Source organism: Coregonus clupeaformis, chromosome 28 (genome assembly GCF_020615455.1).
Source record: "Coregonus clupeaformis isolate EN_2021a chromosome 28, ASM2061545v1, whole genome shotgun sequence".
NCBI lineage: Eukaryota > Metazoa > Chordata > Actinopteri > Salmoniformes > Salmonidae > Coregonus > Coregonus clupeaformis.
Window position 1 is genome coordinate 27,552,545 of NC_059219.1, and position 24,417 is coordinate 27,576,961.

The following is a 24,417-nucleotide window of genomic DNA, read 5'->3' on the forward strand; positions in this document are numbered from 1 at the left end:
ATCCTTACAGGCTTTTCTGCTACATTTCCCTTGTATTAAAAATGGCTGTTTAAGATTGATATTTAGTATGGACCTCTAGATAGATGCTTCTTCTCATCTCAATTGGGGATGTAGGCTAGGTGCAGACACAGATGGTGCTAACATAGGAAAAATAATGAAAATAATGGCAGGCTGTAGTACCTTGAAAGGCCATATCCCGACTGCCATTATACAAATCTAGATTTGATCTGATCTGTTTTATTGTCATATACACCGGATAGGTGCAGTGAATTGTGTTGTTTTACAGGATCAGCCATAGTAGTACGCCAACCCAGGAGCAAATTAGGGTTATGTGCCTTGCTCAAGGTTACATCAACATATTTTGTTATAGTTTTAGAGCACTGGGCAAAGTACCATCATTCATGAAGAGTGTTGTCGATGTGTTCTTGTCTGTGAAAGGGTTACCGAGTAGCACTTCTGTCGAGCATTCCCTAGTGTGTGTATCATAGAGTGGCACCTCCTTCCTCAGCACACTCCAGACAATGTGTGTGTTTACGTGTGTATGTGATTGTCTGGGAATGATCATCACTCTCAGGCTATGAGTGGGTGTGTCAGGGAGAATGTGAGGTTGAGTTGTGAATGTTTATACATGTGAGTATGCCTCCTGACTGGCACTTCCTGCCTTTTTCCTTATCGCCCCCTGTACAACTGTGTGTGTGTATGGGGGGGACTGTAGATTTATCTCACATTGATCAGAATATGGCTTCAATGCAACCACACACACACAAAAAGTGGGCTCTAACAAAAATAGTTGAACGAACAGAATGAATTTTAGCTTAAGGATTTTTGATACACCCAAAGAACATGGTGCAAAATGTTATTTAAAAAAACATAAAAAATTTACTCTGAGTAACTATTGATGTGAGTGGGGCAAGGTCAGGGTTGGCCAGCGTAGTTCAATGTTGGCGGTTGAGAAAGCTGTGTTCACTGCCCATCCCCCACACTCACAAGAGGAGTGTTTCTGCTAGCGCGGCTGCTGTTAGGAGCGAGAGACAGAGAGGGGGTGGGTAGGGAGAGGGCGGGGGAATGAGTGAGAGGGTGCATTAGTAGTCTCGTTCAGGCAAGGTTTTCCCTCTAAAATTCTGAGCTAATATCCATTTTAGGGCCCAACTGAATTTTGATATTTAGAACATGCTAACATGACCAGATTGTAGCTGATTTGTGTGACTATCTTATTTATTTTTTATTTTCACTTCCTCATTCATTCTTGCGGCCTCATCCCATATTGCGCTCCGCAGTTCGCACACGATGACACATCGACACTGGTGAAATGCTACCCCCTCACACTCAGTCCTTGCCCAGAGCAGGAGTCTTTCAACCAAACGACATTCGTTGAACGTGGATACATCATAATGAAACAATGTAAATAATAGTTAATATTATTCAGACTTCCAAATCATGAAACATGACCACTCAATCATCAGGTTCCTGCTTGGCCTGTCTCATGTTGAATTGTTCAAAAACAGTCGATAGAATGGAACAAAGCAAAGACGCATGTTTTGAGAATAGTTGCATTTAAAACGCAAACATCACTTTATAAATGCAACCACTTATGCCCTTATACAATGTAAAAATGAACGAATCCACTCCGTGTTCCCACTGAGGTCCAATCCGTACTTTACTTATGTTTATACGGCTCAGTAAAATGGCTGTATCTCGCGGAGCCTCGTGCTGGTTCGCTCCGTTCCTTGCCTATGCTCTCGCTCAGTAAAAGAGCCCCCAGAATATTTGTCTGTTTTTATGTATCCTTGAGATTTATTATTACGTGTCCAATTATTTTCACATCGGAATCGGGAGACAAAACCGGATTCGGTCCGGTGAAAGGGGTGGGAATGAATCGGGACAAGGATAAATGGTTATAAACAATTATTTATATTCAATGCTAGCGTTTGATTGTGACTGACTCGCGGAGAGAGGGGGGTATTATGGCCGCTCAGGTCGCCAGCGCCGCCACTCTCAACACAAGCCCGCCTTCCGAACTAAAGAAGCCGGATCGAGACCCAAAGGAGGATTCTATACTGGGGGAAAAGCAGCAGGAAAACAAGCAGCCGGGATTAGTGCGCGGATCTCCGGGCCGGGGGGATCTGCACGACGGGGCCGATGTTGGAAATGCAGGGGGAGGAGGGGAACCTGAGATGAAGAACGGGAACGGGAACCCGTCCAGGACTAATAATAATCAGAATGATTCCATTGGATCCGAGGGGAATAACCATCCCGGGATGGTACACCACCACGGGTCTGGTTTTCCTCCACCTTCTTATGGATACAGTCAACACTACGGCCGGGCCCCTTTTCATCAACATGGCGGACAACAAAGCCCTGGCATGGCAGCTGCTGCAGGTCCAGCCGTGCAGTCGAGCAATATGATGGACCCATATCAACCCAATTCGCACGACCATGGCTTTTCTAACCACCAGTTTAACAATTACAATCCATTCCCGAACAGAACTCCCTATTCTGGCCAAGGATACGGCATGAACCCCTCGCGTAATACCCAGGCTCCGGCAGCTGGGGGACAGCCAGCTAACGTTAAGCAGCAACCAGCAGGAGGACCCACAGCAATGTCTGCATCGTACAACAATCAGAGATATAATATGGGGAATCCACAGCCAACGTCTACCCCAACCCTCAACCAGCTCCTAACCTCCCCAAGCTCCACGCGGGTATATCCAAATTACCCATCTACTGAATATAGTAATCAGGAAGGAGCTAGTAAGGGACCAACAGACACGGGCAGTAGCGGTCAGTATGGAGGGGGGAATCCGGGTTGGCAACAAAGGACCCATCATCCACCGCCTATGAGCCCTGGAAGTACAGGGCAACCCCTAGGTAGAAGCCAGGTAAAGGCCCATGTTCCACCGAACCTTTATTACTATACATTTGGTGTAATCTGATGTATGTAGTTCACAACGTAGCAGGCCAGCCATTGTTGCTAGCCAGTTTGCTTGCAAAGACACTCTAAAATGGCTGCCTCTCGTTTTTCCAACACCACCTCATTAAACAGTATTTGTTTGGTTGGTATGAAATGTGTCACGTTCAGGCAACCATTCTTCGGTAATCCTCCTTATGAAATGGAACTTCGAACGTACAGAGAATGAAGGAGGCCCGAATCTTGAAAGAGGTGAAAAAGCTCTAAAGGCGTATTCATTACCCAGACTTCTTTCTCGGCAGGGCGGTATATAACCTAATTAAACAGTTATTCCATAGTAGGGCTATTTAATTTGTTTGCACTGCTAACGTCAGTCGTTTTGGAATACAATTTAATGTTTATGAATAGACTATACATTTTTACGTCGACGAGTCTGTTTTGATCATTGTGGAAATTGTGAAGGAAATGCACAACATTAGCAAGGCCAGAACACTGATGTTGCCGAGACTCAAGTGTACGTGTGTTTGAAAGTGATTTGACGTGGACTGCACGAGTAACTAAATTATGTAAAATGTTACATTTTAATCATCACACACTGACCTAGTTATTTCTGAAACTGTCACTTGGCGCCTCTGTTGCCAGGAACTGCTTCCCCCACCGCATTCTGCTTGTAAACATTAGCCTAGTGATTTGAGTGTCTGACTGCAGATTGCTTTGCTCTGGGATTTGAATTGCGGAGGTAAAAATCCTGCTGTCAAAGCCAGTAAACAGTTGGTCTTGGTTTGACATGCTAGCTGAGATCTGATTGGCTCCTCATCCTGCTCTTGGCCATTTATAATTACATATGATGTAAAGCAACAACAGTTCCTGATAAGTGCACACCCCCACACTGCACAAATCCATGATTGCTCATACTAAACATATTTTTGGCAATTTCTCTAAATCACTACTTTGCAATCATCTGTTTCCCACACCTATGACATGCCTGTTTGCACTATTCCACATGCATTCTATAATAAGGAGAAATGTTCAGAGTTTGGCCCATTGACCAAGTAATCACGTTTAACCTTTGTTAATCCAGTTTGATATTGTGTGCCATTTTCTGTGCCAGCAAGTTTTTCAGCTAATGTTTATTTTTTACATGGTATAACCTGTTGAATTTCTAGATTCATGAACAAAACAGCAACCGTGGCCAACATGGTAAATAGAAGGGTTTACGGAACTCTATAGCCTACATGTATAAGTAAATAACTGTATTTGCACCATCCTATAAAGAAAAGCAGATGAAAATGGCTATAGTATCTTGAGGGTATCTTTACCCTCATTGTTAAGCACCCACTATTTCCTCTCATTTTTGATCAAAGATCCATTTAAATAGTTTTTGTATCTGCACCATGCATTTAAAAGCTACAAATATGAAACAACATAATGTTTCTTAGTGGTTGAGATGTGTAAACAAGATGCCAGATGAGCAATTCATCACAAACAATCCATATCACAAAAATGTTAACATTTATCACAATAACAATTTGAAGGACAATAAGACTGTGTGGGTGTGATATGAATTTGAAATACAGACATTGCTAAATTAACATGATTATTTGACAAGTTCAGGTTGCATAGCCTTTATTTTGACAGGGGTTTTCACATTTGGAAGCAACTGAATTTGACCAATGTGTAAGCCAGGGTTTTCCAAACTCGGTCCTGGGGCACCCCTGGGTGCGCTTTTTGGCCTTGCACTACACAGCTGATTTCAAATAATCAGCTTGATGGTGAGTTGGTTATTTGAATCAGCTGTTTAGTGCTAGGGCAAAAACCAAAACGTGCACCCAGGGGGGGCCTTAGGACCAAGTTTGGGAAACCCTTATGTAGGCAACAACAAGAACTTGCTGCAGTACCTGATAACACAATTTGGCGCAATCATATTTGGGCATGACCACTGACCAATGTAAATATCATGGAAAGATGAAATCTGCTCTGACTACATATCTAATCCATGAATATCGCCCAGAACTAACCCAACTGTCTTGAAATGTATGTACATGCTTCGAGACTACAGTGTGGCCTGTCTGATGTATGCCCAGCTGACTTTGGTTACATGTCATAACTCACAAGCATAGTAAAGCAGTAATACTCACACACCTTTACTTCTCCCTAACAAACTTCTACCTGACAATGTTTTGGTCATCAATAGGGTCTTTGTTAGGTTTGTGATGGTAATGCATGCCAATGGTAATGTGTTAGGGAGACATCATCCACTATGTCCCATTTGATGGGTTCATCTATCAATGACATACAGATGTATTCCTGAGGCAAGGTTAGGTCTACATCCTGTGGCATTGCTGTGTGTTGACACTGCATAGCGAGGTGAACATGAGCCGTGTGTGTGTGTGACATGAGTAGCTGCTGTAGCTCATGTGCCACTGTCTCTGTGTGTGACTAAGAATTCCTTCTAACCCCCCCTTGGCCAATCACAGAGACAGTCCAGCCGCCTCTCCCCCGCCTAGGGAGTCTCCACTGTCTTATGCAGATTAGCCATGTGCTGCTTTTATTTATTTCAATTCATTATCTGGAAGTTGGGAAATGTCAAGAAAGGCTTTTTGCCCTCCATTTCTAAAGGCCTTTGTTTAGCAGTGACGTTCCAGAGCTGTCTCAAGTCTCAGAGCAGTGTGCGTTGACAAGGGTACAGATAAAGAAACCAAACCCATAAGAATCCACTGTGGTAAATTAATGCTTATGTTTTCATTAGCTTGTCCATTTGTTGTTATTAACGTTGTTATCGACATGAAATGTTTTGACGACCCTTGTTTAGGTTGTTTTGAGTTGAGCAAGTTAAACTGATAGGCCTATGGTTAGCCATTTTCATAGAGTGAAATTATAATGTTGAGGAGAGGGAGGCCTAGAGATTTTAAGAAAACATTCTCCATTGAAAGGATACCTGACTCATAGTTAGTGGTGTTCACATCATAACAGAGTAGAGTGAGTAGGCAACTTCTCCCTCCGTTTGATGCCATTCATTCAGAGTCAGAATTGCCGCCTTCCCAAAAAGGGAAACCGGCTTGGCCCCGAACCAAACAGGAGCACAGCTGGGATGGGTTTAAGATTGGGCAGACTGCCCTTCATTTGAGATGAGATATATAGCTCTGTTGACTTCCGTAACTATGGCACAGAAAGGTAAAAGTCAGGTTAATGACCGTGGGAAATGTGAGAAGAAAAAAAAAACTCTTGTGTGTTCTGTGGACTTGCCTTCTGTCATATTTTTTGTTTTTGTGCCTATCAGGATGGGAAAAGGCCTCCCTATAGCGCTTGCTGTGTTGGGAAGCTTAAAATGTGTGAGTTTGCTTGCTTGCACGAGAGACCCCTGCCAGATAATTAAAGTGCCTATAAACTATAGTATAGTCATCTGCCCGTATCCAAGTCTTTTGTGATCTATGGTACATCCTGTCACCCGTACCGCTCTGTATTTTTTAAATAGTGTTCATGTTATGAAGTGTTGTTCATGTATTTGATCTTTGTTTCTGATCCACAGCCCCCAGGTGCAATGGATCCGATGGCTAAAATGAGAGGCCAGCCGTACGGAGGAGGCAGTCCATACTCCCAACAGCCTGGGCAGGGGCCTCCCCCAGGAGCCCAGCAGGGTCATGCATACCCGGGCCAAGGCTACGGTCCCCTTGGCTCCCAGAGATACCCGGTGGGCATGCAGGGCCGCACCCCTGGGGCTATGGGGGGCATGCAGTACGGGCAGCAGGTCAGTGGTGTCATCGATCTGATTTATTCCTACATTAATCTCACACCTGAATCGGCCCTCCTCTTCACACACTACTATATGGCTTGCTTGTCATATCCCTACCTATTTGCTTGTTTTCTAACTCTGGGGTCTGTATTTGTGTATAGATGCCATCTTATGGACAGCAGGGACCAGCAGGCTATGGGCCTCAGGGCCAAGGGCCCTACTACGGCCAACAGGGCCAGGCTTCACACCCAGGCCAGCAGCAAGGGCCTTACCCCCAGGCACCACCGGGTCAGCAGGGTGGTCAGACACCCTACCCTCAGCAGTCCCACCCTCCCCAGACATCAGCCTCACACGCACAGGGTGGGCCACCATATCCACAGCCCCACATGCCCCCCCAGTCCCAGGGCCCGCAGCCAGGTCCATCCCAAGGGCCCCCGCAGTCTCAGCCGCCCTACTCCCAGGGTCCGGCCCAGGCTCAGGCACAGTCTGGTCAGCCTCCTTATCCCCAGCTGCAGGGGCCTCCCAGCCAGCCTCCACAGCAGGCCAGCTCCCAGGTCCCAGCAGGGTCGCAGCCCCAGCCTAGCTATCCACCCACGCAGGGCCCACAGCAGCTCCCTACACAGCAGCAGCAGCAACCCCAGACACCCTCTCAACCCCCTCAGCAACCACCAGGTCACAGCCAGCATCCACAGGGTCAGCCTGCATCCTACTCCCAGAATCCTCCACAGCAACAACAGCAGCTGCAACAACAACAGTCACAGCAGTCACCTTACCAACGCTTCCCTCCTCCACCACAGCAGGTATAACTGAGTTTGGTGTTTGTGTGCAATTTATGTTTTATGATTGAGGTACCTTTTGATATCGTCATTGAACGTGCAGTACCGGTTGCCATACTTGCTCTGCAGATGGAAGGCATTGGTATTGTCACTTTGTGTATTCTCATGTCCGCATATATGTGAATGCTCTTCAATACTGATTGTCTCGTTCTCTCCCCCAGGAGATATCCCAGGACTCGTTCAGTTCCCAGTCTAGCGCCCCTCCCTCCAACCAGCCCAAAAGTGGCTCAGAGGACGTCAACCTGCAAGGCCGGCCGTCCAGCCTACCGGTGAGTCCTCACCCAACCTGTGCAAAGGTATGCTATACATTTATAAATCAAATTATTACATTGTTCTGAAATCATAATGCATTGAAACATGTTTGCATGCATCCATGTGACCCATTTTAGTGTTCACATAGTAAAACCATTGTGTGGGCTGTTGTGGTTAATTAATGCTACCCCTATTTATTGTATGTGTGTGTCTGTAGATGTCATTGGGCATGTGTAGTGTGTTTCTTGTGTTGTGGACTTGCAGAAATGTTGTGTGGGAGTCTGGGAGATGAATATTAGTGAATTTGAGCAGAGCTCGGGCCTGGGTAAAACGAGTGCGAAAGCGCACGCGCTGCTTGTGTGTGTGTGAGAGCGTGTATCAGATTCACATGGCAGGGTTGCTCTGCGCTGAGTCGGCATACATTCACCGTAACCATGACAACCCCCTGCTCTAATATGCTCTCTCTTCCTCGACAAGATAAATAAGGACAACTGTGTGTGTCACGTCTCCAAACCTAGTAGAAAGTGTCCTATCATGCTTTCCAAGACTGAGGAGATTAAATTGTGCTTGCATCCTCTATGTGCTTCTGTTGTGCTAGTAGACAGAGCTACGGGAAATGCATGGAATTGTTATCAAGACGACTCACTGCTAACTGTACAGTCAGCTAATGGCTGTCATGTCGATTCTATCAGGCTGGCGTTTTTCCACAGCGTCTCCTCACCATAGGTCCCGCTCTCTCCTGTCTTGTGTGTCTGCAGGATCTCTCAGGCTCCATCGATGACCTACCCACGGGCACGGATGGCGCTCTGAGTCCTGGTGTGAGCACTTCAGGTGTGTCAAGCAGCCAGGGCGAGCAGAGCAACCTGGCCCAGTCGCCCTTCTCGCCCCACACCTCTCCCCACCTGCCAGGCATCCGAGGGCCCTCGCCGTCACCCGCCGGCTCCCCCGCCAGTGCCACCACCTCCCGCACGGGGCCCCTCTCACCAGCCACAATGCCAGGTGAGCACACGTACACAAGTATGCGCACACATACATGGGTTTTTCTGACATGTACTAGGACATGTCATTTGTTATACAAATACACAATGACAACAAAATGGCCATAGATTGAAACACTGGAGCTACTGCAGCCTAGCACCTTTTAAAACCATATGGTTTTAAAAGCTGCTTTGCTGCAGTAGCTCCAGTGTTTCAATCTAAGGTCATTTTGATTAACAATATTTTAAGGGACATTAGTGGCCTTGTTCCTACTCAGACGTCTTATTTACATACTGAGATAAGCCTTCTGTTGTTTAGGGACCCAGATGCCCCCCAGGCCATCGAGTGTGCAGTCTGACGGGAGTCTGCACCCCGCCATGAGCCAGTCTCCCATGGCCCAGGACAGAGGTGAGTTCACCTTGACTGAGAATCCCCATCACACAGTACCACCCTCCTCTGCAGAGACCACTGACAGTGTGCTGTTTTAAAGAAACTTTGGTTGCACTTTCTTTTATGGTACCACTGGTATTTACCTGGTACTTACTAGAAAATTGTGTGGTAACAATGGGTACTTTCTGGTACTTACTTCAAATAATTTTACACAGTGTATAATTGGTTAATACTTTGTAATTGCCATTTTACCATGTACTTTCTAACTAAATACTAGCTATTTTCTGTACCGAGGTGTTCTGATGTGTCTTATGAGAGATTTCCAGTGTTTTTTTGGAGGATTAACATATCTTTCACTCTCTCTTCTTTGACCCTGCCAGGGTTCATGCAGAGAAACCCCCAGATGCCCCCCTACAGCTCACCACAGTCTGCCTCTCCCCTGTCACCCCGACAGTCCTCTGGAGGCCAGATGCACCCTGGGATGGGGCCTTATCAGCAGCAGAACAACTCCATGGGGGGCTATGGACCTCAGGGTGGGCAGTATGGCCCACAAGGTGAGTTCTGTGGGTTACACTGTGCAACAAAGGAGAGGGTCTCGAGGAAATTAGTTAAAGGATCATTTGGTTTAGTTTTGCATTAAGAGAAGTAAGTTATATTTTATGTTAAAATTTAAACATTTGGTGCACTTGAAAAATAATAACTCTGTTGAAATACCAAATAGACTTTAAATAATTTTGATCTTTAACATTTTGGTTGTCCTCTGACTGCTAATGTATAAATGCTTCCCACTTAATTATCTCACCATCCTGTCAAGTTGCTTCTTGTTTGTTCCCCCAGCCAAACCCATGGAATATGTATTTCTGCCTCATAGGAATTCCATCCTATCAGCTCATCCCTCCCTCTCTGAGTCTAGCGCAGCTATTTTTAACCATGGAGAATAGTCAGCTGACATAGCAGAGCCCCCCTGTCAGTAGCGCTGCCACTGTGATGGCAGGCTCAGCGCTCAGTGTCCACAGCTCCCACTGCCAGCTCACTATAGTGCCTTGCACAACTTCAACAGACATTCGCTGTCAAGTCCACCTTTTACAATAGAACCCCAAGTTGATTAAATATTTAGTTTGATGTTTTGCGCATATAACTAGTCTTCCCAATGTCACCTGAGCAGTGTTTTTTTGTTACACATACATTTTTTACACACACTGTTTTTATCCATTCTACTACAGGTTACCCCCGGCAACCTGGCTACAACAACATGCCCAATGCCAACTACCCCGGCCCTGGCATGGGCAACCCCATGAACCCCGGCCCTGGCATTGGCAACCCCATGAACCCCATGTCTGGGCAAGGGGGGCCACCGTACGCGGGCATCCCCCCTGGTAGAATGCCTCCGGGCCAGATGGGAGTGCGTCCCTATGGCCCCAACATGGGGCCCAACATGCCACCCAACATGGGCAACATGCCACCTCAGGTGGGCTCAGGGATGTGCCCTCCCCCCGGCCTCAACCGGAAGGCCCAGGAGGCTGCAGCTGTAGTCATGCAGCACACTGCTACCAACTCCATACACAGCAGGTACACTATGCTCTTTACTAACCCATATTACACATGTACAGTGCACTCTGAAAGTATTCAGACCCCTTGACTTTTTCCACATTTTGTTACGTTACAGCCTTATTCTAAAATTAATGAAATATTTTTTTCCCCTCATCAATGTACACACAATACCCCATAATGACGAAGCAAAAACAGGTTTTTAGAATTTTTTACAAATTTTTTATTAAAAATAAGAACTTAAATATTACATTTACATAAGTATTCAGACCCTTTACTCAGTACTTTGTTGAAGCACCTTTGGCAGAGATTACAGCCTCGAGTCTTCTTGGGTATGACGCTACAAGCTCTGTCAGGTTGGATGGGGAGCGTCGCTGCACAGCTATTTTCAGGTTTCTCCAGAGATGTTAAATCGGGTTCATGTCTGGGCTCTTGCAGAGCCACTCAAGGACATTCAGAGACTTGTCCCGGAGCCACTCCTGCGTTACCTTGGCTGTGTGCTTAGGGTTGTTGTCCTGTTGGAAGGTGAACCTTCGCCCCCAGTCTGAGGTCCTGAACGCCCTGGAGCAGGTTTTCATCAAGGATCTCTCTGTACTTTGCTCCGTTCATCTTTCCCTCGATCCTGACTAGTCTCCTGCCGCTGAAAAGCATCCCCACAGCATGATGCTGCCACCACCATGCTTCACTGTAGAGATGGTGACACGTTTCTTCCAGACGTGACGCTTGGCATTCAGGCCAATGAGTTCAATCTTGGTTTCATCAGACCAGAGAATCTTGTTTCTCATGGTCTGAGAGTCCTTTAGGTGCCTTTTGGCAAACTCCAAGAGGGCTGTCATGTGCCTTTTACTTAGGAGTGGCTTCTGTCTGGCCACTCTACCATAAAGGCCTGATTGGTGGAGTGCTGCGGAGATGGTTGTCCTTCTGGAAGGTTCTCCCATCTCCACAGAGGAACTCTGGAGCACTGTCAGAGTGACCATCGGGTTCTTGGTCACCTCCCTGACCAAGGCCCTTCTCCCCCGATTGCTCAGTTTGGCCGGGCGGCCAACTCTAGGAAGAGTCTTGGTGGTTCCAAACTTCTTCCATTTAAGAATGATGGAGGCCACTGTGTTCTTGGGGACCTTCAATGCTGCAGAACTTTTTTGGTACCCTTCACCAGATCTGTGCCTCGACACAATCCTTTCTCGGAGCTCTACGGACAATTCCTTTGACATCATGGCTTGGTTTTTGCTCTGACATGCACTGTCAACTGTGGGACCTTATATAGACAGGTGTGTGCCTCCACCCAATATATTGTTCTTTTTTTATCATTGTTAATGTGTTGAGTATGCGTTATCTGGTCCTAACTAGCAGGTTTTCCTCTACGTTGAAGGTCCAGTGAAGGCAGTGAGAGGAGGAGTGATTAGAGCAGCGGGAAATAAAGAACAGAGGAGAGACTCACTGAGAGGTAGACAGGGAGAGGCAGATTAGATGTTCTCCAGCCCCTGTCACTACGAGGAATACCTGGCTCTCACATTACATATAAACACATGAAATGCATTGGAGAATTCAGATGCAGATTCAGGATATTTTCCCTCTTTAGTCTTTACAGTCTTCACAGGTGTACAAAGTCACTAGCCATTTTCGTATCAAGAACTCAAGGAATTCCCCCTTGCAATGGTACTCATAACACACTCTTTCTTATTTAGTGATATAGTTGCATAACTGATTGTTTTTCAGCATAAGAGATGAATTTCTCTGTAGGAGAGGAATGTTTTTTACTCTATCATGCTACATGCTAAAAGTGTGGTTGTCCCTCATCGTTCAGGATGCCTGGCTACCCCAACATGTCCCCTGGCATGATGGGCTCTGGTGCCCCCTATGGCCCTCCCATGAACAACATGCCTGGCATGATGAACGCGCAGGTTGGCCCGCCTTTCCCTATGGGGCCCAACATGGCCAATAACTCCAGTGGTGAGTACTGTAGTCCAATAGTGTTGCACCATGGTGCCCCAGGTATTTCTGATATGGCAGGATGACTTTGGTTGGGACAGTGGTCAGTGGCATAGGTTTGCATTGGGGTGGCCAGTAAGTAAGGCCTGATGCAATTTGTCTGCAGTGTTTTCACAATAGACCCTTTTCTCATCTGAAAGTTCTAGCATAGACTGATAGTATGGGTAGCTAAGCATGAGTTTTCCAAAACAAATATTGTTTTAGTGCAGTGGTTGTTAATCTACAGGTCACACTTGAGGAAAGTTTTTGCATTGGTTTCACCAGAGCATTTCCTATCCTGTTAGAAGATAACGTTGGTCAATGAACAATGGCCGCGGTATGAATAAGTTCTATAAGGGAAACTTTATTGTTAGTCTGTATTGCTCTGAAATTAGAATATAAAAAAATGTCAGCTGCCTCTTATGGTCGTTCAGCAGTTGTTTGGTATATGTCCTAATCCAGAGAATTGTTGTTCAAAAGCCGTTGAACAGTTCTCAACCCCTCAATGTACCCTTGTACCTAGGTATGGCCCCGAGTCCAGAGTTTGGTATGGATGGGAAAATGAACCAGGGCCAAAAGATGAACAACAAAGTGGACGGAACACCGAAAGCGGAACCGACTAAATCCAAGGTGATAAGATAATGATGACTTTATTGTCTGTCCACTTGGGACAATTTTGTTTGCGGGCTTGTGTGTATGTTAAAATAAACTACGTTATAAACCATATTGTTTGTAAACTGTTAAAACACGTGTGACAATCATACTTTTGACTTTATTCCGTGGTTGTTACAGTTGCCAATGAGCTAGCTACTAAAGGGAAATAAGACCAATTTATAACCCAACCCTTTCCCTCACGACGGCTCTCTCTTGACGCCTTCCAGAAGTCGAGCTCTTCCACGACAACCAACGAGAAGATCACGCGTCTGTACGAGCTGGGCCCCGAGCTCGAGAGGAAGATGTGGGTGGACCGCTACCTGGGCTTTATCGAGGAGAAAGCCATGGGCATGACCAACCTGCCTGCTGTGGGCCGCAAGCCCCTGGACCTCTTCAGACTCTACGTCTCGGTCAAGGAGATTGGAGGCTTCGCACAGGTCAGTGTAGGTTTGTGCTGTACTATGCATGCATGCACTGTAGTGTGTTTGATCTATGTGTTTTCCGATTGAGCTGCCCTCTTGGCCAGGTCTCCCCTGTAAAAGGGGTCTTCTGCCCTCAATGGGAATTCCTGGATAAATATAGGTTTAATAAATAAGTAGAACACACGCACAAAACACCTTAGAACAAACACACCTTAGAACAAACACACCATGCACAATTTCTTGGTTCTTATTTGCTCATCCTCTTCTCTCTGGTCCCTGTTTTAATGTCCCTGTCTTCATGCTCTATGTCCAGGTGAACAAGAACAAGAAGTGGCGTGAGCTGTCCACCAACCTGAACGTTGGCACGTCGAGCAGCGCCGCCAGCTCCTTGAAGAAGCAGTACATCCAGTGTCTATACGCCTTCGAGTGCAAGATCGAACGCGGGGAGGACCCCCCTCCTGAGATCATCACTGACAACAAGAAGGCCAACCAGGCCAAGGTCCAGCCACCCTCCCCAGGTCAGTGCCAGACGGTTATCCACACTATGCTGGGTCGTAATTATTAGGCATCAAACGGACTGCGGACTGAAACTGGTTGGGACTACCTGGTCTTGTCCAATATGAAACGCTAATTTTCGAAGCAAAATATGTAACATTTTTTTCCGTTGTGAAGTTAAGTTTTAACATGGAGTCCCATTGAGACCAAGGTCTCTTTCACAAGGGAGCCCTGCATACGCATAATTTACAAAATACAATATAATACAAATATATATTTTTGTAAAAAATAACAATCACATTCATCAGCAAAGAGGTCAACATTTTGAACTGCCCGAGAGGCACCAGAACATCCAGTTGTAGGGAACTCTGTTCCATACATGGGGTGCAAAGAAACTAAAAGCAGATTTACCTAACTCTGAGGAGACTGAAGAGATTTCATGTGTTAGCCATCCCTGAGACCGGGTATGGTAACTCATACTTATTATTAGTTATTAACGAAGTTAGGTACGGTGGCCGTTTTTTAAAAGAGAGCTTTATGAATAAAAAGAAAGCGATGAATCGACCTACTTGAATTCAAAGAGGGCCAGCTTACTTTCTGGTAAAGAATGCAGTGATGTGTACTGAACCTGACACCGTAATAAAGCGACGTGCACTATGTTAACTGTATCTAACGGCTTTAATGAAGTGGCAGCTGCATTCATATAGATAATGTAGATTGAAGGACCTGTATAATTAAGCAATAAGGCCCGAGAAGATGTGGTACATGGCCAATATACCACGGCTAAGGGCTGTTCTTAGTCACGACGCAACGCGTAGCCTTAGTATATTAGCCATATACCACAAACCCCCAAGGTGCCTTATTGATATTATAAACTGTTGACCAATGTAATTAGACCAGTAAATAGTAATTATTGTCATACCTGTGGTATACGGTTTGATATGCCACGGCTTTCAGACAATCAGCATTCAGGGCTTGAACCACCTGGTGAAAGTCATGTATACCCAACTCTCTCTAACTGAAATGTCCCTCTTTTGTTCCGGTAGCTGGGTCAGGCTCTCTCCAGGGCCCTCAGACCCCCCAGTCCACCAGCAGCTCCATGGCCGAGGGCAGCGACCTCAAGCCCCCCACACCCGCCTCCACCCCACACCCCACCCAGATGCCACCCGGGGCCAGGTGAGTCGCAGTGCTTCAATCTCATCCTCTTTGAGTTATCCATTGCATTCAGGAGATTCAATTCTTCAATTGGAATTTTAATTTACTTATTGAATTTAAATGGAATTCACCCCAACTCTGTTTTTAGCTGCTTTGTTAAACCCCTATTTACTCACTAAACGTCCATCTATCTTTTAGGAGCAATGTGGCGTTGCAGGACCCATTTGCTGATGGTAGTGACCCTGCTTTCCCCAGAAGGAACTCCATGACCCCTAACTCTGGCTACCAGTCTGGCATGAGTACACCAGAGATGCCAGCTCGCATGGGTCCAGGGCCCTACGAGGGTCCAGGGCCTAACAAAGACCCCTTTGGTGCCATGCGGAAAGGTGGGTAGAAGAGGCTGCAAGAAAGATCCCTAGAAACTGATGGTGCTGGGAAGCTGGGTCCCTTGCTGACGGAGTGTGTATTTCTTTCCAGTTGGGGAGCAGTTCTTGCCTGCCAGTCAGGGTCCTAACAGTGGGATTGCTGAGCAGCAGCAGTTTAACCGCGGGCCTCCACCAGGTGCTATGGGGAACATGTCGATGGCTCAGAGACAGCAGTACGGACCAGGACCTTACGGACAAGGCTACGAGAGGAGGTAAGACCCTACACGCTTACAGACCATAGAAATATAATTACTTAGAAAGGACATCCAAATTCAAGTCAATGTGTCTATGATGGGTGGACTGGCGGCCATATTGAGTATATTTCTATTTCTATACAGACACCATCTTTGACTGCATAGTGAATGTGTAGAAGTCTGCTCATTTCCTTTTTTTATGGAAATTATTTGTACTAAGTATGGTCAACCAACCTTTCCTGTATGGTGTTGTTTACCAGGCCAGAGCAGGGGATGGGCCCAGAGGGCAGCATGGGATCTGTTGCACCGCAGCCAAACCTGATGCCCGCCAACGCCGACACAGGGATGTACTCGCCAAACCGCTACCCACCACAGCAGCAGCCACGGTCAGTTCACAACCCAGCACCCCTCTATCTCAGGAGAGGGCTGGCACAGACTTGTGCAGACACACACCATGCACTGACTGTCCCAGCATTTATAGTCTTGCAATATTTTAAAGATTGGGTTGTTTTTCACAATGAGGGTTTATTGGCATACTAGCAGTATGCTGTAGCAATATTAGGTATATAGGCACTCGGCTTATGTGGAATGTCTTGTTGATGTGTTGTGGTTGTTTACAGGAATGATTCCTATGGTAATCAATATCCTGGCCATGGTACTCCCCCTGGTGGTTCCTATCCCAATCAGCAGCCAGGAATGTACCCACAGCAACAACAGGTGAAGGCTCCAACTCACTGCGTATGCACTGGAAGTGTGACGTCACTGTAAATCACAAACTGTAATGTAGTAACCACTAGCCAATGTAATAACACCGTCTAACTAAGCGTCTTTGCTCTGTGCAGAACTATAAGCGTCCTGTGGAAGGGGGCTACCCACCAGCGAAGCGTCACGAGGGGGAGATGTACAGCGGGCCCTTCAGTGGAGGTCCACAGCAGCAGCAGCAACAACAACCGCAGCAGCCAGCAGCAGCCTCTGCACCCCCTGCTGGCCAGCCAGAGATGTACCAACCCCAGTACAGTGGCGGCTCCTTCCCCGGCACTGATCGCCGCGTATCTGGTCCCCAGGGCCAGTTCCCCTTCCCCTTCAACAGGGAGCGCATGCAGGCTGCCACGGGGCTCAACGCCCAGCCCTCAATGCCCCCTCAGATGATGCAGCCAGGCCCTGACGGCCCCCAGGGTGGCATGTGGCAGGGCCGCGGGGAGATTAACTATCCCGGCAACTACCCCAACCGGCAGGGTGGTCCACCAGGGGGCTCAGCCCAGGGACCCGGCCTGAACCGCGGTTCGGAGGAAATGATGTCATCGGAGCAGCGCATGAACCACGAGGGCCAATGGGGGCCAGGTCAGATGGGCCCTCGGCAGCCCCCCTACGGCCCTGGAGGGACGGGCCCGCCCATGACCCGCACCCTACAGTCCAACTACCAATCCGCTCAGGCCATGCAGAACCACATTCCACAGGTGTCCAGTCCCTCCCCCATGCCCCGTGGGGGCCCCATGGAGAGCCGGACGTCGCCCAGTAAATCTCCCTACATGCACAGTGGCATCAAGATGCAAAAGGCGGGGCCCCCGGTTCCTGCCTCTCACATAGTGCCCCAGTCTGTGCAGTCCCCTCTGATCCGTAGAGACATGCCCTTTCCCCCAGGCTCAGTAGAGGCCACCCACCCCGTCCTAAAACCACGCCGACGCCTCACCACGAAAGATATCGGTATGGCCATTACAACACCACCCACAATCACAAAAGTATTATACATGCAATATACAATATTCACTATTTAGGGATCACATTTGGACACTACAATGATAGGTTGCTTCGGATCTCTATGAAAGTTTGTGTATTGTGTGGTCCATCAGCACTGTGAAGGGTATCAGCTTGAGTTAAAATACTGTATTTGTATATCTCCATAGGGACCCCAGAGGCTTGGAGGGTGATGATGTCCCTAAAGTCTGGCCTGCTGGCTGAGAGCACGTGGGCCCTGGACACTATCAACATCCTCCTGTATGATGACAACAGCATCTCCACCTTCAACCTCAATACGGTGAGCTAACAAGACAGGTAGCCTAGCGCTTAGAGCTTTGGGCCAATAACCGAAAGGTCGCTAGTTCGAATCCCAGACCGACAAGGTGAAAAATCTGTCAGTGCCCTTGAGTAAGGCACTTAACCCTAATTGCACCAGACCCTGGCCGTGACCCCACTCGCCGAGGGTGTCTTGGGGAGAGTCGGATATGCAAAGAAACAATTGACACATAATATTAATACACACTTGTACATGTGAGAAATAGGACAAATATAAGCACCCACCAAATTATTATTATTACACTGGCCACAATGTGGGATAAGAGGTTTTAATAAAACCCCTACATGGTAAACCTATACAATCAGGAATGTAATATTTTCTGATTTAGTAGGACTTTCTGCTTTTTCTTTTCTTTTTACATTTATCCTTTCACATATTATTAATTTCCCAAACCCTTTTCCAGATTTTCTGTCTTGCATATCATACAATGCAAACTATTAATCTTCTCCTCCATTTCCTCCTCAGCTGCCTGGCCTGCTGGAGCTGGTGGTGGAGTACTTCCGGCGCTGCCTCATCGAGATCTTCGGCATCCTGCGCGAGTACGAGGTGGGCGACCCCGGCCAGAGGACTCTACTGGACCCTGAAGCCCTGGACCGAGACTGGAGCTGCACGGAAGATGAGGACATGGAGGTGGAGGGAGAGGAGGATGATGACGATGAGGAAGAAGAGGAGGAGGAGGTGGTGCAGCGTTCAAAACAGCCGGCCAGGACGACATTCGAGGGACAGGCTCAGGTGAAGCAAGAGGATGAGCAGGAGTCGTGCTCGGAATGGGACACTCTGAAAGAGAAGGACGCTGAAAATGAGGAGAAGAGAGGGAAGAGCTCCTCTTCATTTGAGCAGCCCAGCTCTTCATCGGACCCCCCTACCCTGGGCCCGGCTACCCCCCAGGAGAGACCCAAACAGGCTAGCAAGTTCGACAAGCTCCCCCTCAAGATGGTACGGAAGAAGGACCCGTTTGCAGCAGGCAGGGTGAGCCAGAGAGGCAAAGTGCAGGAGTTTGACAGTGGGCTGCTCCACTGGAGCGCCGGCGGGGGGGACAGCACGGAACATATCCAGACCCACTTTGAGAGGAAGGAGGACTTCCTGGAGCCACGAGAACGGGTGCTGGTCGTCCCCACAGCCAGGAGGAAAAGGCCAGAACCAGAGATGGTGGGGGACAAGGACAATGCTACCACCACAGAGAAAGACAAGGAGAAGGGGGAGGAAGATCAGAGGCCCTCCCAGCCATCATCCACAGAGAAGGCCTCAACATCAACCGGCACCTCAGCCGACAGTAAGGAGGGGAAGTCCGAGCGCTTGGAAGCTGAGACAGAGGAAACATCACAGACGGAAGAGCCCCAGAGCCAGCAGGAGAACGACAAACCGAGAGGCCCTCCTGGTCAGCAGGTCCCCCAGCGTGTGGTGGAGGACGAGCCTCACAGCAAAGACGAGGGCCCACTGGTTACGCTGGCCAACTGGCAGGACGCTCTGGCCCGCCGCTGCATCTGCGTCTCCAACATTGTGCGCAGCCTCTCCTTCGTGCCTGGCAATGACCAGGAGATGTCCAAACACCCGGGCCTCATGCTGCTGCTGGGTCGCCTAGTGCTGCTGCACCACCGCCACCCTGAGAGGAAGCAGGCCCCGCTCACCTACGAAAAGGAGGAGGAGTCTGATGACAGCCTTGGCCAGAGGGACGAATGGTGGTGGGACTGCCTGTCGCTGCTGAGGGAGAACGGCCTGGTCACTCTGGCCAACATCTCTGGCCAGCTGGACCTCTCCATCTACCCCGAGAGCATCTGCCTTCCGCTGCTGGACGGCCTCCTCCACTGGGCCGTGTGCCCCTCGGCTGAGGCCCAGGACCCCTTCCCCACATTGGGGCCCCACAGTGCAATGTCACCCCAGAGACTGGTCCTGGAGACCCTCAGCAAGCTGAGCATCCAAGACAACAATGTGGACCTGGTCCTGGCCACGCCGCCGTTGGGTCGGTTAGAGAAGCTGTATGGGACCTTGGTGCGGCTGGTTGGGGAGAGAAAGGTGGCCGTCTGCAGGGAGATGTCGGTGGTGTTGCTGGCCAACCTGGCCCAGGGAGACAGCATGGCAGCGCGCGCCATCGCCGTGCAGAAGGGAAGCGTGGGTAACCTCCTGGGCTTCTTGGAGGATAGCCTGGCGGCCACCCAGCTACAGCAGAGCCAGAGCTCTCTGCTGCACCTGCAGGGGATGCACTTCGAGCCCACCAGTAATGACATGATGCGACGGGCGGCCCGGGCCCTGCACGCCTTAGCCAAGGTGGAGGAGAACCACTCAGAGTTCACACTGTACGAATCGCGCCTCCTCGACCTCTCCGTGTCACCGCTCATGAACTCAGTGGTGTCTCACGTCATCTGCGATGTACTCTTTCTGATTGGCCAGTCATGACAGCTGTAGGGAGCTTTGGCTCCACCTCCTCTAGGTTTCACCCCCCCCACCCCACCCCCCTGGTTACAACCTGGCTTGTACGTGTGTCGGGGGCAGGGAAAGTTCAAGTGACTGTTTTTAATTTATGCAAACCCTTCAGATTCCATTCTCTGAGCCCGCTCTTGCTGTTCTCACTCAAGGAGAAGGGACGTCACAAAGCTGCAGTGGTGGACTCCACAAACTGACACAACTTGTAACATTAATTCCAATTAGATGACATGGAGTGGAGAACCTGGGTTTAGGAGTGTTCCACACGTTGGGGGGAGGGGGTATTTTTAATAAAGATAAATAAGTAGTTGAAAAACAAACTGTAACCAAAGTTGCTGTCTCGTTTACAGTAAGTTTGGGGATAATGTGTGCCCTTTCTCAACCCTCGAGAGCACAGTGAGTGAGTCAGACTCTGGTTCATGTTTGGAGGTAAAGCAGACTGAGGAACGGCCTGGTCTGATGGTATAGTTGCTGTAATTGGATGCTAACCAGTCAGCCTACAACTTCGTAGGCTGTTGACAGACACCTTCACTGGGGAGGCCTGTGCAGTAGATTGTAGGGCATTTTATGTGCCGTACTGCTCTTGAGTGTCAAGCATTCTGTAAACAAGTTTCATACAGAAAAACGTTGACAATGCAGCTGTACTAGAGTTTTAAAAGGTCATTTTAGTTTTGACGTTTAAAAGCTAAAAAGGCTTTCCCCAAAGTACCGAGAACCTACTACAACACCCTTACCTCCTCTCTTTAGCCCTTGATTGTATGAATTGACCCTTGTAAAAGAAATCACCTCTTAGGACTGGTTTTCAACTTCAGATGCAGCTTTGCTGTGGTGTATATATGATGTTGTACATTACACTTCCTTTCTCTGTGTCTGTCTCTGTCCGTGTCACTATTCCCACACTTTTTGTTGATGAGGAATGAAGGTGACCCATGAGTTTGGTTCCTGTCATCCAGTCCCTGCTGATAGACCCTCTCTCCTCCAGCCTCTCACTCCACGGCTCCTTATTACGGCAGACTCGGGTCAAATCTGTTATCTCCTCCTGGTACAACAAAAAAACTCTAGATGAAGAAACACACATTTGACAGTTATTTTCTCCAGTGATATGGATTCTGCATATTTGTATTTCAGACTATGTAGCTAAAAACATGTAAATTCCTCCTTTTCCCTTTTTTTGGCTCAATGAATATCATTTATTCAGTATGAAATCTTTATACTATATGTTCCACGTGGTAAGAATAAATGTACATTAAATCTTCGTAAGATGTTTGATGGTTTTGTTCCATTGGACTTGAAGTGTCTTTTTCTCAGATGTACAATTTATTAAAAAGCAGTTTATTTTTCAAAAATGTTCTAAAATCCCTGGCCCTGTGAACATACCGGGTGTGCATGTATTTTTATTCCAGCCCAGTACTAGAACACTTGATTCAACTAATGGTCAAGCTTGATAAACTGAATCAGGTTATTATGTTAGTACTGGGCTGGGATAAAAGCCTGCACACTAGTGTGCAATCCTCCATGATCAAAGAAGCACCTTGGTCTCTGCTTCCTTGGTTATGACTAGTTTCTAGGATTTGAATCAAGACAAACTAGTCTTGTATGATGAATCTATACTTTATATGGTATCGTAATTAGTATATTTATGAAAGGTCATAAAAGTTATTGTAGTATTTCATTATGAAACAATGATAACTGAACATCATTCAAAGCAAATATTATTCCCTTCTGTTTAACAGCTGGATACAATGTCCCTTTTTCACTCGAACTTTTATTTTGAAATAGAGAAAATTCCACCGGAAGTAAATATTTAGCGGACCAAGCGGTTCCAATAATAGAATGTGAAGGTTTCTGAGCTTAATGTCTATGGTTCTGACCTGGCTTCTCTAATCAAAAAGTAAAGATATGTGTGACAAAAAAATTGACCGTGTGTAAATGAATGTCAACGTTTAGTCCAAATTGACACCGTCTATTTCGAGTATTTGTAGAGGCGGAATATTGTGTTGCCTTTTGTTCCAACGACAGCAGGCTAGCTCGCGCTAGCTATTGTTATGGGTAAGGCTGTTCATTGTAATGACAGATGGACGTTAAGACGGTACTGCAATTCGCCGCCACCACAAGAGGCTTGTCACTACTAATACAGGTCAGTAATAATAATGTATTTATTTACAATAGTGGCTGGTTAACTACAGCATAACGTCCACAGATTGAAGGACTTGGATGTTAATCAATTAGAAAAGTGTAATTGGTGTGTGCTTGTCATCTCGTTTGCTGTGCCTCCCTTTCAGGCTCTCCTAAATGCTGCAATCCCAGATCACGAAGCTGATGCATTCACTCCTCCACCTGCAGAGGTGGAGCCTCGGCTTCTGGACCCTGCAGTGCAATGGTTTCTGGGGGGCCTTTCCCACTGGGATGCAGAGCATTTTCTCTTCATCGCTGAAAGGGGTTACCTGTATGAGCACAACTACGCCTTCTTCCCCCTGTTCCCTGTCATACTGCGGGGGCTTGCAGAGACTATACTACGGCCCCTCAGTGGCTGTCTTACGCTGCGTGGACGCCTGCTACTGGCTGTTGCCTTGGGTAACAGCGCTCTCTTCCTGTTGAGTGTGGTAGCACTGTATGGACTTGGCCGCGTGGTGCTGCAGGACCGGCGTCTTGCTCTAGTCTCCAGTTTGCTCTACTGTCTCACCCCTGCCAATGTCTTCATGACAGCTGGTTACTCAGAGAGCCTGTTTGCTGCACTGACCTTCGGTGGCCTCTTTCTCCTGGAGAGAGGATACACCCTCAGAGCCTGCCTGGCTCTGAGTATAGCTACTGCTGCGCGAGCCAATGGACTTGTGAATGTAGGATTCTTGTTGTATCTGCCCCTGCAACAGGCCCTGTCCAAGATCTGGGGACTGCATAAGGACAATAATAGGCACAACAAATGCCTCCACTACACCTGGATCGTCGCTCGTCTCCTGTTCACGGCTGCATTGGGCACAGCAGTTATTGCGCTCCCCTTCTTGGTCTTCCAGTACTATGGGTACAGGGCGTTCTGTACACCCTCCCTCTCCTTGGAGCAGGTTTCCCCTGCCCTCATCCAGCTGGCTGAGGATAAAGGCTACAGGGTCCCTGACGAAAACGCACCCCCACCCCTCTGGTGCCTGCGACCCCTCCCCCTGCTCTACTCTCATATCCAGGATGTGTATTGGGATGTGGGCTTCCTGCGCTACTTCCAGCTTAAGCAGATACCCAACTTCCTGCTGGCACTGCCCATGGCAACTCTGGGCATGGCGGCGGCCTACATGTACTATAGGGCTAACCCAGCCAGGTGTCTGAGACTGGGGCTATGGGACGAAGGGGCAAACAAACGGCCAGACAAACCCACACCTGGATTTTACAGCCCCAGGGTGTTTTTGTATGTGGTGCATGCTACAATGCTCCTGGGATTTGGAACATTCTGCATGCATGTGCAGGTGAGAAACTTTTCCACTGATTAGTTCATGTACGGGGATTTTAATACAGGTCTAGTGGGGGAACAACGGTCACATAATGTTAAACAAATTGCCGTGTTTGAAGATTTTTATGAAATACAGGCAGCTCATTTAGTCCATTAATGTTTTTCTCTTTTACTGATTTCTCCAGGTTTTGACCCGGTTTCTGTCTTCCTCCTCCCCTGTACCTTTCTGGATCAGTGCCCACTTGCTCTTACTCTATGAGCCCCTCCTTCAGCGAAGGTCACAACCCACATCCAATAAGGGGCAGCAGCGGGGGACACCCAGGACTGTCTTCTTGTACTTACCCCAAAACCCCATTGTTCATCTACTGTCCCGCTGGAAGACATGCTCTATCCCCACACGATGGATTCTAGGGTACTTCATCTCCTATTGGCTTATGGGCCTGGCACTGCACTGTAACTTCTTACCATGGACTTGATCTGACACTTTCTATTAAAGACCTGATGTGTGCACAAAATACTATTTGAGGG

General features: G+C 47.8%; 2 protein-coding genes across 4 annotated transcripts; both read left to right on the forward strand.

The window, feature by feature from the left end:
• Positions 1 to 1,653: 1,653 nt before the first annotated feature.
• LOC121543502 (AT-rich interactive domain-containing protein 1A-like) lies at positions 1,654 to 20,476 on the forward strand. Of its 3 annotated transcripts, none has more exons than XM_041853396.2 (20): positions 1,654 to 2,879; positions 6,438 to 6,656; positions 6,803 to 7,441; positions 7,639 to 7,773; positions 8,488 to 8,728; positions 9,026 to 9,115; positions 9,478 to 9,651; positions 10,321 to 10,666; positions 12,450 to 12,595; positions 13,137 to 13,243; positions 13,495 to 13,710; positions 14,003 to 14,207; positions 15,231 to 15,360; positions 15,538 to 15,725; positions 15,817 to 15,976; positions 16,219 to 16,344; positions 16,579 to 16,675; positions 16,801 to 17,662; positions 17,863 to 17,993; positions 18,498 to 20,476. In XM_041853396.2, the coding sequence occupies exons 1-20, from the start codon at positions 1,965 to 1,967 to the stop codon at positions 20,424 to 20,426; spliced, it is 7,056 nt and encodes a 2,351-aa protein (XP_041709330.2). In that variant the 5' UTR covers positions 1,654 to 1,964; the 3' UTR covers positions 20,427 to 20,476. The 3 variants fall into 3 exon arrangements, with proteins under 3 accessions (XP_041709330.2, XP_041709331.2, XP_041709332.2); XM_041853397.2 differs by having other exon boundaries at positions 1,661 to 2,879; positions 13,495 to 13,704; XM_041853398.2 differs by lacking the exon at positions 1,654 to 2,879 and adding an exon at positions 5,425 to 6,240.
• On the forward strand, positions 20,473 to 24,417 carry LOC121543503 (GPI mannosyltransferase 2-like). Its single transcript, XM_041853399.2, has 3 exons — positions 20,473 to 22,590; positions 22,736 to 23,905; positions 24,075 to 24,417. Exons 1-3 carry the CDS (start codon positions 22,528 to 22,530, stop codon positions 24,363 to 24,365), a joined length of 1,524 nt encoding a protein of 507 aa, XP_041709333.1. The 5' UTR covers positions 20,473 to 22,527; the 3' UTR covers positions 24,366 to 24,417.

Excerpts from the sequence above, each read along its gene's own strand:
- LOC121543502 (XM_041853396.2), top strand. The coding sequence starts at position 1,965 with ATGGCCGCTCAGGTCGCCAGCGCCGCCACTCTCAACACAAGCCCGCCT. Across the intron at positions 7,442-7,638 it reads TCCCTCCTCCACCACAGCAG|GAGATATCCCAGGACTCGTT; the intron begins GTATAACTGAGT and ends TCTCTCCCCCAG. Across the intron at positions 16,345-16,578 it reads CCACCACAGCAGCAGCCACG|GAATGATTCCTATGGTAATC; the intron begins GTCAGTTCACAA and ends GGTTGTTTACAG.
- LOC121543503 (XM_041853399.2), top strand. The coding sequence starts at position 22,528 with ATGGACGTTAAGACGGTACTGCAATTCGCCGCCACCACAAGAGGCTTG. Across the intron at positions 22,591-22,735 it reads GCTTGTCACTACTAATACAG|GCTCTCCTAAATGCTGCAAT; the intron begins GTCAGTAATAAT and ends CCTCCCTTTCAG. Across the intron at positions 23,906-24,074 it reads CATTCTGCATGCATGTGCAG|GTTTTGACCCGGTTTCTGTC; the intron begins GTGAGAAACTTT and ends TGATTTCTCCAG.